General features: G+C 31.4%; 2 protein-coding genes across 3 annotated transcripts; both read right to left on the minus strand.

Annotated features, from left to right (window-relative positions):
- Positions 1-6380: 6380 nt before the first annotated feature.
- On the minus strand, positions 6381-8608 carry LOC123890423 (PAN domain-containing protein At5g03700). The gene has a single exon (XM_045940034.1). It carries the CDS (start codon positions 8430-8432, stop codon positions 6855-6857), a length of 1578 nt encoding a protein of 525 aa, XP_045795990.1. The 5' UTR covers positions 8433-8608; the 3' UTR covers positions 6381-6854.
- A 3229-nt stretch (positions 8609-11837) lies between these two features.
- On the minus strand, positions 11838-14999 carry LOC123890424. 2 transcript variants are annotated; one of them, XM_045940037.1, is made up of 9 exons: positions 14798-14999; positions 14328-14399; positions 13948-14198; positions 13654-13860; positions 13474-13566; positions 13266-13370; positions 12798-13175; positions 12601-12677; positions 11838-12276 (listed from the first exon to the last, which is right to left on the minus strand). In XM_045940037.1, the coding sequence occupies exons 2-9, from the start codon at positions 14395-14397 to the stop codon at positions 12210-12212; spliced, it is 1248 nt and encodes a 415-aa protein (XP_045795993.1). In that variant the 5' UTR covers positions 14398-14399; positions 14798-14999; the 3' UTR covers positions 11838-12209. The 2 variants fall into 2 exon arrangements, with proteins under 2 accessions (XP_045795993.1, XP_045795992.1); XM_045940036.1 differs by lacking the exon at positions 14798-14999 and having other exon boundaries at positions 14328-14464.
- Between the last annotated feature and the right edge of the window lie 1461 nt (positions 15000-16460).

The following is a 16460-nucleotide window of genomic DNA, read 5'->3' on the forward strand; positions in this document are numbered from 1 at the left end:
TTTCATCCGTCAGTTCGTAATCTGATAATTTATATGCATTATTACATCACACAGTAACCTTCACTAAAACGGTACTTAATCTCTCTCTGTAACTCCAAATTTAGTGGGGTTTGATTCTGTGGAAAGCTAACTCGATTACGGTCGTTGCGGTATCTGTTTTGTGATTTATTGATCCAAATTGAGTTCTGTGCGAAGCTTTGAACTTGAGGTTCAGAAGCAGATTTTGTGCAGAATTTTGGTGGGGGGCAAAATCCAACAAATTATAAAATAGGGGGGGTAAAATTCCGCATTTTAAAATAGGAGGGGTAAAATTCCGCATTTTTCAAAACATGAGGGGTAAAACTGCATTTAAGCCATTATTTATTTATGTTTTAATTTTACTTGAGTTTTGTATTTGTGTCCAAATTTAAAAAGTTTGAGGTTGTGCCCATAGAAATGTTCCTCCCTACTCACTAGTTTGATAAACCTCACTCCGAATCAAAATTAAATTATAAAGAGAAATGCTAACATGTTGATTTATGGATACATTTTCTATAATCTTTTAAGGACACATTTTAATATACTATAGATAAAAATTATGTTTATATTTATTTAAAAATAAAAGTTTTTAAGTAATTTTGACATCTATTTTATAGGTTAAATAACTTTTAGTTTCTATAATCGATATTTTCGTTAATTTTATCTTTATTTTTTAAAATTTATAAATTTTATATTTAATTCTTCTCATTTTAAAAATTTCTAAAATTTTGTAAAAAAAACAAAAATTATAATATTCTAAATATACATAAAATTTTGAAACAACATAGACTAAAACTGAATGCATAAAAATCTTGTATGGACATAGACATATCACTTTAATTTATAGGAAATAATAACAAAATTTGATAATTTTATAGAGACTAAAAACATATTCAACTTTTATTTTGTTTAACTATCTCACTTTTAATTATCTTACTTGCTCATCCCATGTTACTTGGGTTTTCTATTTTTCAGTTATTCCTTCAAATTTCAATACCTTTTCTTCTTGCAATTATTATTCGTAAAAAGTCGCTCAGGGTTAGTAGTAGTTTGGAAAAAACATTTGTCCATGGACCAAATAAAAAGAAAAGAAATTTTTCTTATGTGTCTCGTGATGCATCTAATTACAACCACCAATGACAGCCTATAAAGAGAGCAAGGAAAGTTATCAAACCAAATCAAAATTTAAACACAACTCAATGATGTATTACTACTATAATTACATAAATAAACCAGCAAAAACATTTACAATTTATATACTGGTACAATAGAAAAAATAGACATAAATATACCCAAAAAAAAAAGACAGAATATTGCACTATATACGTAGAAGATTGAGGTTCGAACCCCGATTATCCATACATCTTAAGGGAGAAATTTATAGTCACTAGACTACTTGACACAAAAAAATAAATAGATAGATAGACAAAAGTGTCTATCTATGCGTTAATTTTTTATTTTATTTTGGTACAAAAGATGGCCGAAGCCCAAATCTATTGCGCAAGTGCTTGAATTTGAATTCAAAGTTCTTTACACATTTATGCGACTTCGATTCTAATTAAATTATGGAAAGTATATAATTTTTCTTTGATTTGTCGCATGTAATTAGATAAAGGTATACAATATTTATTTTGCCGAGAGATTTTGAGTTGAACACAAATGATTTTCTTTATTTTGTTAGCCGGAACAACTCGTATAGATTTTAGATAAGACAACTTGTTGAAAAATTCATCTTGGACAATCAATATCGAAATTAGATCCTCTCCTTTTTTTCTCTTCTTTTTCCCTCTCATAACTTTCTATATCTCTCTTAATAGAAGGAGAAAATCTATATCCATCGATATCATGTATGCAAAAATTCACCTATTAAGTGAAGGGACATGTTTCTACTTACTGTATTTTTTTTTTATGTAGAAGGCGTAAAAAGCAAGGTATTCAAACACAAAAATTGAACAGAGTATATTGACATGGTATATAAAATACATTCAAAGTGTTACTAATTTTTCCACCAAACAAAAAAGTGTTACTAGCAGTAAAAAAAAAAAGTGTTGTTAATTTGATTCGGTTGGAATAGAAAAAAAACTTAAATAAACATTTAATATTCGTAAATATATTATTATATTTAGATTTTTTTATTTGATTTTTACAGTACTTGGTAGTTGTTGAGGGGGGTAAAATGGAAAGAATGTTTGTTTATTTGTATGTAAAGAATGGTTGTTTGTTTATTTTGTATGTAATCTTGCTAGATATTCATATCCAAAGCATTTATTCTTGACATAACTTGAAGGTATAATTTTGCTTTGGCATATGTCTTCAAACAAGCAATATGACAGAACATATGGCGCAATGATAATTGATTCATTTGAAGAAGAAAAACGAAAAGGAAAAAACATCAATGCAAAGAAAGGTATTTTGGAACGGGCCTAGGCCCATGATAGTCAATTCATTCGGCCTAGAAATGCAAAGACCCAAGAAGTTTTCTCTCCCAACCCCAGCATTTCTTTTCTACCCCCTGAATTTCCGTTTTTGCCCTTAGGGGTACTGCGGTTTATATAAACCGAATTTTTTTGTCATGCTAAAAATTTTCAGTTAATATAAACCGAAATATTGTGTTCCAATTTTTTTTCCAGATTTCCTGCATAAATTCTGCATGAGACCCTCAACTTCCACAATTTATTTGAAATACTAAATGATGTCCGATTTGAGTAAACGACCACTCGTTGGAAAACTTAGGTGTCAATAATACAAATATAATTATTTTTTTAGGGTTCACTATCCAATTGTTAAGTTTGACCAAATAATGGGTACTGGTACAGAAACAAAGCAGAAATTTTTCTCAAACTTGTAGGTGGATTTTCTCATACTATACTTAATGAAATTTAACAATTCCGGTGTCAATTTTGTAGTAAAGTTTATCTTCTTTACACTAGATTAAAAATCATTAGCATACGACGTATATTCGAGAGCTATGCTAAATTTACCACAGGTATCTCTACAACATTTTGCAGAAACTTTTCTCAAACTTGTAGGTAGATTTTCTCATACTATACTTGATGAAATTTAACAATTCCGGTGTCAATATTGTAGTAAATTTTGTCTTCTTTACAGTAGATTAAAAATCATTAGCATACAACTTATATTCAGAGAGATATGCCAAATTTACTACAGGTATCTCTACACCAATTTTCACATAAATCTTTCTTCTTTTCTTAACATTTATGTTATTTCGGTTTATATAAACCGAATTTTTTTTCCATGTTTAAAAATTTCGGTTCGTAGAAACCGAAATAAGTTGGCCAAATTTTTTCAAACCGCAAGGAGCAAAATGGGATTTTTGGGGTATAAAAGAAAGGCGGGGGGTCAGGAGAGAAAACTTCAAGACCCAATTATATGCCCAGCCCAAAGCAAGTGTGAGATGGGTTACGATACAGGATCTCAAAACATTTTTACATTTTTATGTCAAAAAAAAAAACATTTTCACATTTTTTTAGACTCTAGCAAAATATATTTGTAACAATTACCTAGAGATAGAATATGATGTTGTCCCAATGACCTTAGCTCAGTTGGGTAGGGACATCACACTATATGTTCTTTCACTAGAAGACCAAGATATGCAATTCCTATCATACAATATCTTGCTTCATGTCCTCATTCCTAACATAAATGTCAAAATATTTGCAGGTATTCCCACTCCCACCAACTTTAATCTTAATAGTTCTTTGCTTGACGCCGACTATCTATTCTAATTTCTAATAACTCAAGTTCAAAAGTAATCCCATGATTAGAAAAGATAATATCTTAATCATCATATTCACATTATTTTATTTTATTATTGAGAAATCATACTCACATTCTATTATAGTACTTATTTTTAACAAATTCTCTTATTATTATTACAGACATTTATCTTTAATCATATGCTAACCACCATACAAAAGCAACCCTTGAGTTGGTCTTGTACATCAAGAACATTCAAACAAACGCAAAGAAAGGATTTAATCCAAATCTAACCCTTCTTTGACCAGCTGTATGCCCAAATTTAACTCAGCAATTTCTTTCTGGAGTTAGTAGTTACCAATTCAAGCATTGATCAAGCCAAAATATTTCGGGTTACTGTGTTTACGATAGTTTAATTGGCCCATTAGGCCCACATCACTGAATCTTTAGTGTAGGATAATATTCTGGATTTTCTCTCTTCCCTCTCCCCACACCCCCATCACATATTTCTCCCAGACACCCCCACCCGAAACTATTTTATTTTATTTACTTAAGGCCATGAAACTATTTTGTTTGATCATGATTCATAATACAAGCATTAGACCAAAAAATTAAAATACTAAGTATTTGACTCAAATGCTATTTTGTTTGTTTTTACGTTGTTATGCTGCTGTTTTGCTTTCTATTCTTTTTTTTTTTTATGTTTTTTCCTAAGTGTATAACATTTTTTTTTTCTGCGTTCTTATCTAATGAGTTACCGGATAAAAAAAATAGGGGAGAGGTGAAATGAGAGAGAGAAAATTGACACATCAACCAACAATACTATCTTCCCTAGACACCATAAAATTAACCATATTACTAGTTTAGGGAGACATGATATTATTGATATGTATTTGATTTTCCACTCCACATCCTTTATCTATATAAAAATAAGTACAAATCTGTGTGTGAATGCACATAATCTTTGCTAGTTGTCTTTAAAATAGATAGATGATGTGCTTTCTTTTTTTTTTTTTTTTTTGGTCAGGTAGCCTAGTGGCTTGAAATTCCACCTTTAAAGATGGATAAGTGGAGTGTCCAGGGTTCGAACTCTGACTCCTGCATATAAAATGCTGATGTCCCAACCAATTGAGCTAAGCTCATGGGGACAGATGATGTGCTTTCTATTCTAACAAAGAATTATCAACCGCAGTTTACAAGTCAACTACATTTCACCGCAAATTGCCAAATAAAATAGCATGTCTGACAGCAAAATTAGACAATTACAGTATATAATAATATTTTAAAATTTGAGTTCTTAGGTCTTTGATGTAAACTGATATTTTCATACTCGAGATACTACGGTCACTTGTTTCATCCACCACTCCAAACTATAGTAACTAAAACCACTTGCTTTTCAAATTGGTTGGTGAGAAATATACAACAAATTAAAGTGACGGTCACCAATTTAAATTTGGTCCGACTTTTTCACCATAACTCAACCTATATGCCAACTTCATTACATCAATATCATGGCCAAATCTTGATTTAGTAATAGTCAAATGAACTCAATAGGGAAAGCAAGAGGGTCAACATCACATGCACATATGATATGCACCTACCACTACATCCATAGTGGATAATACTAGTATTGGATCATATGGACCCCACGTTCCCACCCCACTACACCCAAATGCATTTTGTCGACACTCCAAAAATCATGATACTTGAGATATTAATCAATTCATAGTGTTCATGTCAACCATGAAAATACGTCACCCCTTCCGTCACACCCTCATTTTTTTTTTTTTATAGAAAATGTTAACATGTTAACTAATATTCTCGGGACATCGGTTAAAGAAACCATTGATTAATTTAAAAAAGACTTATATCATCTCATTTAATTGATCTTAAGTTAAATCATTTATTTTTCATCATCAGAATCTGATCTACTGACCTACTGAACTGTTTAATCTCATTTAAAAATCATTTTTAACATAAAGTAGATTCAGCCCCTTTTTTTTTTGTATAAACATAAGGGACTAAGCCTGAAGAAAAAAAGTGATTACAAGAGAATTAATCTAGGAGTTGTTAAACCCAAACTATCAGCCAAGACTAGCTCCTTAAGATGCTCTAAGCATTCTTCATAAATTTTCATGTTGAAATTTATTGTGCTAAATTGCTAAATTTCATGTGAATGACTTCATAGTTTAGCACAATAAATTGCTAAACTTCATAAGAATGACTTCATAATTTTCATGTTGAAATTTAGCAAAACCACTTAAGATGCTATGATTTTTACATGCACCATCAGTGTTAATTTTGACAAAGTCACTCTTTGGAGGTGCCCACTGCCCACCCTATCCATCACAATCTTCCTATGACATGCAGCTTGTTTATACTCATCAACCAACTTCCATACATGCTGAACTGGCCAAGCTGGACGCAAAAAATCTTCTTCATGCATCTCCATAGTCCTCCATGTCCACGGATGGTAGCAAGCCATAGCCCAAAAGTTGCACCACCTCCTTATTCCTTTTTAGTTTTTAACAATTATTCGAGAACACTAGTTAGCATGATCCATTATTTATTGTGCACTACCTTCTTTGTTCCTCCGTAGTTAGTTAAGGAAACTAAAAATTAAAAAAAATCTTGTAGAACTTGTGTAGTCAATATTTTTAAAATATAAAAAATGCTATTTACAATGCATAACATGTCTTTTTTTGCGTAAACTATCTTCTGCGTATAATTGCAGAGACTAACCTCTCGAGTTTTATGGATTCAAATAGGTGGAAAACTCCTTATAAGAATGAGTTTTAACGTTGTTGCATACCCAATATATGAATCGAACTCATAATATTGGTTAACCTAAAAGAGATACGCATCGTCTTATTGAAGTGCTCTTAAGTCAAAAGATGCCCTTTTTGTTTTCTTAACTACTGCCTCGAACGAGAACGAATCCTCTCTCGTGATTAGTATTGTCCAGTGAGATCTGGACCGTTGAAGTTTTTTATGTTTGCAGGCAGTTGAGCGTTAAAAAAGAAATGAATGGTGCGGATGAACACTGAATTTCCTCCAATGCAATCCTCACGGGAGAGGATCTGTTCCCATCTGGAACACTAGTTAGCATGACACGGTAATTATTGAGCACTACCCGACAACTCAACGGATCTAAAACTTTCGGATCCAAGATTCCTATACGGGCCGGGTGAAGCCCAATTCCCATCTTCCTCTTTTAGATTCCCTTTCTTTTTTTTCCACCTCATTACACAAATCCCAACACCAATAACAACAACACCAAACAAAAGACCAACCACAATTCCAATTATAACCCCAACCTTATTCCTCTTCCGAGCACCTTTCCTCACCTTAAAATAACCCACCTTTGACTCATCCCTTGTTCCCAACATTGTCCCAATTGGATAATCCAAAACATAACAAAACCCGGTTTGATTATTATACAATGCTCCCCAACACCTACAATCTTTCTCACACAAATTTTCACATTCCGTTGAAGATAACGTCGTTACTTCCTCTAATAACTCCTTATGCGGTGGCTCCACTCCGTTTCTTCTCAAAACATAGTAACCATTATCTCCGCCAATCCCATCACCACCGCACAATCCTCCATCTCCACCACCACCACCATCATTATTAAAACAACTACCCGGTTCACCCGACTCACCCGGTTCAAACCGGGTTTTATTATCTAAACAAGAACAACTAGACCCACCAGGAATACATAAACCGTACGAACCACACGGATTAGGAAGCTCACAAGTTTCAGTAATAGCTTGAAAATTAAGCATCCAACTAGACTTTGTTATATCCCAATAATACCCTTTAAGATTTCCATCAGATTCTAACCGAACCAAAAGAAACGACGACGTTTGTTGAAAACTATTAAACTTCTGAACATCAACAGGTTTAGGGCTAGTTTGGTACATTCCAATATAACCCTCTGTGGTAACTCTTGCATAAATGGGTCCTTCACCGTTAACTATTAAAGCTTTAGCTTCTAACGCCGTTCGTTTCCAGTATAACAGAAATAACCGTTTTGATAACGACCTTCCTTTTTCTTGGCCGTTGTTTTCGTATAAACCCATGAAAGTATCACCTAACCTTAAAGAATAAAGACCGTTAGAAGAAACTAACGACATGTTAGAAGTGAAATTTTGATTCTGAACAAGGGTATTTGTGGGAAAATGAAAACTTTCCCAAAGTGGTGCAGCATTTTTGGTTTGAACTTGTAAGTTTGAGTTGTTGAGGAGAATCACACGGTCACCGTCAGTGGCGGTTGACCAGGTGAGGGTTCTTTGTGGATCCCACAAAACAAGGCTGCCGTTGAAGAAGAAGCGGGTGGTGTGTGACCAAGAAAAGGAGTGAGTTGGGTTAGCGATCCAGAATGTTTGGGAGGAAGGTGTGTGAATGATGGCTAGTTGTAGATCGTTTTGGTTTTGGCGGAGGAAGCCAAGAGAGAAGTTACCGGTTGGGTCGGTGAGAATGGGTTGAAAAGATGTTGAAGGTGATGATGATGATGATGATGATGATGAGAGTGGAACTGTGGAGAAGCCTTTGAGAAGCTCTTGTGGGATTGAAGTTGTTAAAGATGATGTTGAGAGGGATAGAATGAGGATGATTGTGAATTGAAGAAGGTGATGAGTTGCAGACATGTTTAGGAAAAGAAAGTGGATGGATGGATGGAGATGGACATTCATATAAGAGAGTGGACTGTGAGATATATATATATATTTATAAGGTCTATTCCTTATATAGCGGTACTGGTATGGTGTTAGATATAAAAATAGGAGAATGTTAACTTGTGCCCTTAAGGCACATGTTAAGGAACCAAAAATAGAAATTATTAAATGTTAGTTTATGCATTTTGACTTTTGAAGCATTAAATTTCTTATATCATTAAATGATGAATTTCTATTTTAGTATATCTTAACATGTGCCCTAAGGGCACATGTTAACAAGACCCATAAAAATATTATGTTTTCTCTCTAGGTCTCTAATGTATCTTTTATACTCCAAATATTTCAATTTTTCCCTTGATAAAAATTTCGGTTCGCAGAAACCAAAGTTTTTTCTAGTTCAAATTCAGTAAAAATTCAGTTAACAGAAACCGAAGTTTTTATTAAAGGACAAAAAAATAAATTTCATAAGAGGAAAACGAACCATGAAGGCATAAAGAAAAAACATCTAAAAATACTATAAAAAGTAAGTAGAATAATAATACAGCACGGATCAATTGATGTTGTGTATTACCATATAGTTGTACTTTTAAATATAAAGTTATGACCACGTTAATTTAAAAATTATACAAAATTTTCACGATGATTATGTTGTTGTTTGAAAGTATAAAAATTTAATTTTATGATTGAAATAATGATTTAATTTTTTTTTTTTTTTATAGACGAAATGGCAAAGTCATTGGAAACTTACACAAATAATAATTTAATTAATTAATACATATTGGACTAAATTAACACATTATAAAAATGTAATAATTTGTATGGAAGTGACGTCAATCATGCCATCTTTTTAGCCATGAAAATTAGAAGTCGTAATTTTTTATTTATAATTGTTTCCATCAAGAATAGTTATATTATTATAACAATAAACAACAATAGTTATACTAATTCTTTTAGGCAGTGATTCATATTCACAATTAATGAAAAATAGTAGAATTGCTATAATGAAAATAGAGGAATTGATATGTTATTGATAATATTTTCTTGTTATTTTGTACAAATGTTACAATGTGTATATATACACATATAGCTCCAACGGTTCTATTTGGAGTATAAGGAAATAATATATTAGCATAATTATGGTTCTAAATGAATCAAGGTTGTACATGATTGGTTTGATTTTATTCCATGAATCAATGCTGTGCATTGATTGAGATTGTCTTCCAACGGTTTAATATTATTCCATGATTTCTTACTATCTTTGATTTGGTCAACTGCTACATCTAAGGCATGACTTGAGGTACTTGTGTTTTGGTTCTTTACACCCCCTTTCAAGCTTGGCAGTGATAGAGAATGAACGCCAAGCTTGCGACAAAAAGAAGAAAAAGAATCCTTAGGCAATGGTTTTGTGAACACATCTGCAATTTGTTGAGCTGTAGGTAGATATCTAAGTCGAAGATCACCAGCAGTAACTTTTTCTCTGATAAAATGATAATCAATGGCAATGTGTTTGGTGCGGGCATGGAAGACCGGATTGTGAGACATGTGAATCGCACTTTGGTTGTCACAAAAAATGAGTGGACGGTGTTCAAGTAGGATGCCGATGTCGTGTAGTAAATATTGAAGCCATGTAAGTTCAGATGCGGTTGTTGCTAAAGCTCTATATTCAGCTTCAGCACTTGAACGAGATACCGTTGGCTGTTTCTTTGAAGCCCATGATATACAATGTGGTCCAAGATAAATGCAAAATCCTGTTGTGCTTCTTCTAGTTGTTGGACAGCCAGCCCAATCTGCATCACAAAAAGCAGTAAGATTAAGAGAACTTTGATTTAAGTAACGAAGACCATGTGTTAATGTTCCTTTTATGTAACGCAAAATGCGTTTGACGGCTCGGAGGTCTTTTTGTGTTGGATTTTGAAAATGTTGGCACACAAGATTGACAGCATGGGTTAAGTCAGGTCGAGTGAAAGTGAGATATTGAAGAGATCCACATAAACGACGATATTCAGTAGCGTCAACTAGCTTGTTATCATCTGGAAGTTGATTTGGTTTTGGAGCAATAGGAGTGTTTATTTTTGAGGCATCAAGCATATGTGCTCTTTTTAGAAGGTCATGTGCATATTTGGTTTGGGAAATGGTGATGCCACCACAAAAATACTTGATTTCAATGCCGAGGAAATAATGAAGTTGCCCTAAATCTTTTAGAGCAAATTTTTCATGAAGTTGTTTGATAAGGTGAGAAATAAAGGAAGGAGTGTTTCCGGTGAGGATTATATCATCTACATAGACAAGTAGAAGAGTGAAATTTGTGTCGCGACGAAGAATAAAAAGGGATGGATCTGCTTTGCTACAAATAAAGCCAAGAGAGAAAAGACAAGTAGACAACTTTTCAAACCAAGCGCGCGGAGCTTGTTTAAGACCATAAAGAGATTTATGAAGTTGACAAACATGATTTTTAAGGTGTGGATGTTCAAAACCTGGTGGTTGTTCCATATAAACACGTTCATTTAGTGTTCCATGTAAGAATGCATTTTTGACGTCTAATTGTTTAAGAGGCCATTTGAAGTGTACAGCTAAAGAAAGAATGACGCGTATGGTGGGGGCTTTAACAACTGGACTAAATGTTTCTCCAAAATCAAGACCATGAATTTGAGTGTAGCCTTTGGCTACTAGGCGAGCTTTGAATCGATCAATACTTCCATCTTCATTAAGTTTGGTTCGAAAAACCCATTTTGATCCTACAACATTTGCATCAAGAGGGCGCGGAACAAGGGTCCAAGTGTTATTAGAGTGGAGAGCATTAATTTCCTCTTTCATAGCTTCTTGCCAATTTGAGTATTTGAGAGCAGTTTTATAGGTTTTAGGTTCTTCAATAGAGACAATAAGGGCATTGTGGGATGGTGGTATATTGGAAATAGTGGGACAATGATAGTCCACTACAAGAAAAAAGGTATTTTGCAGCGACATATGTCGTTGAGAAAAATACAAAGTTGTTGTAAAATGTGTTTTTCCCAGCGAAAATATTGTCGTTGCATGTCGTTGGTATAAGTGCTGTTGCGAAAAGTTTTGTAAGGACAATTAATGTCGCTACCATAACTAGTGTTTTTACAACAACAATGATTGTTGCCTTATATAACATAAATAATGACTATTGTCGCTACGAAAAGGTATTTTTGTCAATAACTAAAGTCGTTACAATAAATTATTTTTTGCCAACGAAATAAATCGTTGTTATATCTTTCATATCTCAACAACAAAAATAGTTGGAATAAATTTCCAACAATAAATGTCATTTAATATAACTGAAATTATATATTTTTGTTAATTATATAAAGTACTAGCATCAATCACATTTCTAATTTAAACCGTCTTAACTATACCAAAAAAAAAAAATTACATTGTAATTTTTTCTAGCAAGAAACATAAACACAAATTAATATAATATTAAAATATAAAATATTGTAAATTATCCTTGTCTACATCAAAAATGAAAAAAATATAAATTATCTTGTTCTAATGAAAAGAAAAACTGAAACTGAATAGCCAAACAAGCCACACGCAGGTAGCGAAACACAAATACCATTGCTGACGGACAAAACCAAAGGCCCCAAAAATTAAAGCCAATGGAACACTAGACAAAATCTAAAAACTGCTAGCAAAACCAAAAAACAAAACGCAGACACGAACAAGAAGCAAACAACACCACTACAAATAAGAATTCCATGTCTTCCTCAAAGAAAGCAAACCATTGTAAGGCTAAGGGAACTGAACAACACAAGGGCCAAAATAGCAACAATCTCAATTCTTCTTTATATATTTGCTTCGAACTTTTCTTTGTGAAGTAGTTGAAACACCATTACTTGAACTGCAATTTCAACACAATCAAAAGTTATTAATTTAATATGTCATTTTCTACTTTTTTTTTTTTTTGCAAAGACAAAAAGGGCTAAAATATTAAAAACAAGAGAATGTCTAGTGAAATGTGATACATTCAGAAGCAATTCCAACTACAATCATTTTAGTACTAAATTTAGCTAAAATTATTCAATCCACCACACTCATTTCATATTAAAACAAGAAAATTTAACGTATATAATATGACAGTTTTAATAACATAAGCAAACATCTCCATTCCAAATAAAATATTAAGGACACAAATGTATGTCAAAAGTTAGGAAATTTTACTTACGGTTTGTCTGTAGTCATGTTATTAGCTATGTGATTAGATTCAGACTCTATATTCAGTGCACCGGAAGATTGTCCATCCTATATAAATATTCCAAATAGCACCCATAACATATTCAATATAATAAACTAATAGAATTCTATAATATGAACTACTAATTTATTATATTTTGTACTAAAAAGGACTATTTTTATACTTACTTGAAAATTCAGCATTTGGCGAAACATATTAGCCATTTTTGCTTCAACTTGTTTCTCCATTTCTTCTCCGATTTGTCTTTGACTCTCTTCAAACTTGGCTGTCATTTCTTCCCTCATTTTTCGTTCTTCTTGGAGTTGAGTCTCTACATCTTTTAGTTTCATTTCCATATCATGCCTCTTTTCACACTCCTTTTTCAATTCTTCATGTAAACCTGTAACAGCTTTTCTCTTTTGTGGTTTAATTCCAGCTCCTAACCCACGACTATAACCCGATCTCTCTCCTACAACTGATTTAAAAGCAATATTTGCAAGCATGTCTTTATCACCGTCAACATGTTCGGCTGTTGCAAGTTCTGAACAAGCTTCTTCAACCTTTGTCTATTAAAAATATTAATTATAATTAGAAATAACAAATTAATCACAATTATATATGTTCTACAAATCACTTAGCACTTAAACATGACATACATGAATTTCCTTAGAAGCATCATCTTTCCATTCTCCATTGCTATTTGTGTGAGTCATTCGCCACAAGTCTTGAAAGTTGGGCTCTTTTTGAGTTTCAGGATCTCTCTATAAACAAATTTACATTATCACCAATTATAATTATCTATTAGTTGGCAATTCGGTGAACAATATACACACACAAAAAAAAGTTCATAACTTTATAGATTACCGCATCATAGCTCACAGCTTGAAATGACTTCCTTCCACATCTATGTTTAATAACTTGTTTTGCTTTATTTACTTTGTTCCTTTCACTGATTGCCTGAAAATAATACATAGAGAAATATAGTAATTGTTTACATTTAAAAGTAAATTGTCTAAATTTATAGTAGATTTAGTACAAACATACCTTATAGTCAGGACTTGAGAAATAATCTACCAAGAACTTCCAATCTTCTTCACTTATATCTTCTGGTTTGTGTTTCAAAGCTATCTCATTTGTGTTATATTGGCTAAAATGTTGATGAAATCTACATCTATGATTACGATAGAGTCTTTTAGCGGTCTCAAGAATAACATCATTATTATGTGTTGTATTATCAATGTCAAAAGTATCCTGCACTCAACAAATTAAAATAACACTATTGTAAGTTCTCCAAAGAAGAAATCAAATAAAATAAAAATGTACAAGATTATAATTTACCAAAACTTTTGAAACTATCTTGTCAAGTTTAGCTTGTGGTATTTTTCCCCACTTTTTGACATTAAAAGGAGCATTCTTTAGGACAACGATTGAGACCTCGGTCACAAAATTTGCAGCTCCTGGTCCAACAGCTACCATTTTATCTGCTGGAATATCAACATGCAATTTTCCAGTAGCACTCTTCTTTTTCCTTTTTGAGACACCTAAGCCAATGGTTCTTCCTCTTCCATTTTTTCTTGTATTTGTACAATCTATTGCATTTTTACCCAAAAGAGAAATTTATGAGAAGTATAATGTGATATTTTAAGATACTAAAATATAAGAACAAATAGTATATGAATAAGAAAAATTAAAGTTAAGCAAATTAAATAAGTAAGTACCTTGTTGACTTATAATAGCATTTGAAGAATTTGGAAGCTGATAATCTGGATCATGATTTGAGGGTGCCATAACTAAATAAAGTAAATGACAAAACATATCAAAAATCTTTTAGAAAAAAGAAACCCATAAAATATATGACTGTGATGCGCAGAGAAAAGAAATAAGAAAAAAATAATAATAATAAACACGCAGAAAAAAAAAGGACACAAGAAAACTGCACAGACATAATGAAATCCAAACTCAACTAGCCAATTCTTACTTAACCCTTTCTTCAACCCTAGATTCGTTACTTAAATACCCAATTCTTCAACCCCTTTTATTGACAATCAAACAAAAAGAAACCCTATATTTTCATAGAGAGAAATCCAGCAGAAAAATTCCTAACAAACCCTATCAAGAAAATATGCATTCAATCAAACATTTTACCAAGATTGATCAAGAGAAAAACGCAGCAAATCAAAGCTTGTACCTGTCGAAGAACAAAATAATTTCTATTTCCACTGATTTAGAAAGAAATTGAAAGGGGTTAATGATCTGATTATGAAAGAAGAGGGCTTTGTTAAGTTTTTGATTTACATAGATACTACTGGAGCTAGGAGTTCCCATTATGAAGATAATGGAACAGTTATTGTAGAGAAACTGCCCACAAAAATATTTCAGCGCTAAGAAATACCGCCAATGTTTTGGTCTAATTTTTCAATGCCGCCTTCTATTTAGTTTTTGGATTTTTATCTATGATTTTTTTTGTGGTGTTACCTAATTTTTTATTTTTTTTTTGTGTTTTGACTTTTAACTATAATGTCGATATTTTTGGGCATATGTTTCAAATTTATTTAATTTATTTCTTTTAGAATGATTTTTTTTTAGAGATAATCTACTACTAATATATTAAAATTAATTTAATGTACTAAAAAAAAGATGATATGCTTCAAAATAGGAATAAAACAACAAAATAGAACAATATATATGCATAAAAATAGCAACAAAAGAGTTGATTATGATCAACTCAACAATCACACTAGCTTGTTCAAAAAAAAAAACTCAACAATCACACTAAAAAAAAAAGATAAATACAATAAAATTTTTTTTTTTTTTAAGAGAAAAGAATTATTATATGCTTAATATATATATATATAAAGAAAGAATATAAGATAAAAAAAAAAAGATGATATGTTTCAAAATAGGAATAAAACAACAAAATAGAACAATATATATGCATAAAAATAGCAACAAAAAAGTTGATTATGATCAACTCAACAATCACACTAAAAAAAGAAGAAGATAAATACAATAAAAAAATTATTATTTTTTTTAAGAGAAAAGAATTATTATATGCTTAAAATATATATATATATATATATATATATATATATATATATATATATATATATATATATATATATATATATATATATATATATATATAGAACAATATATATGCATAAAAATAGCAACAAAAGAGTTGATTATGATCAACTCAACAATCACACTAAAAAAAAAAAAAACAACATAAATACAATAAAAAATTATATTTTTTTTTAAGAGAAAAGAATTATTATATGCTTAAAAATAAGAATAAAATACGTCATAGGTAGGAATATAGAAATGAGAATAAAATAGTCAATTCTATCCCAAAAAAAAAAAGAACAAAATAGTCAATAAAATATGATAGAAAAAATAAGACGAATATATCTAATAAAAGTCAATGACCCGTGCGAATGCACGAGGGTTTAAACAAATTATATATGAATCTATTCTCATATTTGAAGAGAATTTTGTTCTTAGACTCTACTTCCTTTTAAGTGATGAGAAGTTTTAAGAAACTCAAGCCAAACAATAATAGCGGCAACAATGATGGTTGTTACAATAAGTAACTTTTTTCAGCGATGAGATTGTTGAAAAATAATAAAATTATTATAACAACTTAAATTAGTCATTGACATATATATCAAAAAGTTGTATTATTTTTAGCAACAATAGTTATTGTTGGGATAAGTGATTTTTAACAACGATAATGAGATTGTTGAGAAAAAACAACTTATTACAAGGACTTAAATTAATTGTTGCTATATGCACACTTAAAAATTACATTATTTCCAACAACATTAATTGTTATTGGGATAAGTCACTTT

The sequence above is a fragment of the Trifolium pratense genome, linkage group LG6, assembly GCF_020283565.1.
Source record: "Trifolium pratense cultivar HEN17-A07 linkage group LG6, ARS_RC_1.1, whole genome shotgun sequence".
Lineage (NCBI taxonomy): Eukaryota > Viridiplantae > Streptophyta > Magnoliopsida > Fabales > Fabaceae > Trifolium > Trifolium pratense.

Bases quoted from the DNA above. Each gene is read 5' to 3' on its own strand.
- LOC123890423 (XM_045940034.1), bottom strand. From the start codon at position 8,432: ATGAATGTCCATCTCCATCCATCCATCCACTTTCTTTTCCTAAACATG.
- LOC123890424 (XM_045940036.1), bottom strand. From the start codon at position 14,424: ATGTTTTGTCATTTACTTTATTTAGTTATGGCACCCTCAAATCATGAT. The intron at 13,371-13,473 runs GTAATCTATAAA...ATTTGTTTATAG, and splicing joins AAGCTGTGAGCTATGATGCG to AGAGATCCTGAAACTCAAAA. The intron at 12,277-12,600 runs GTAAGTAAAATT...TTGAAATTGCAG, and splicing joins AACATGACTACAGACAAACC to TTCAAGTAATGGTGTTTCAA.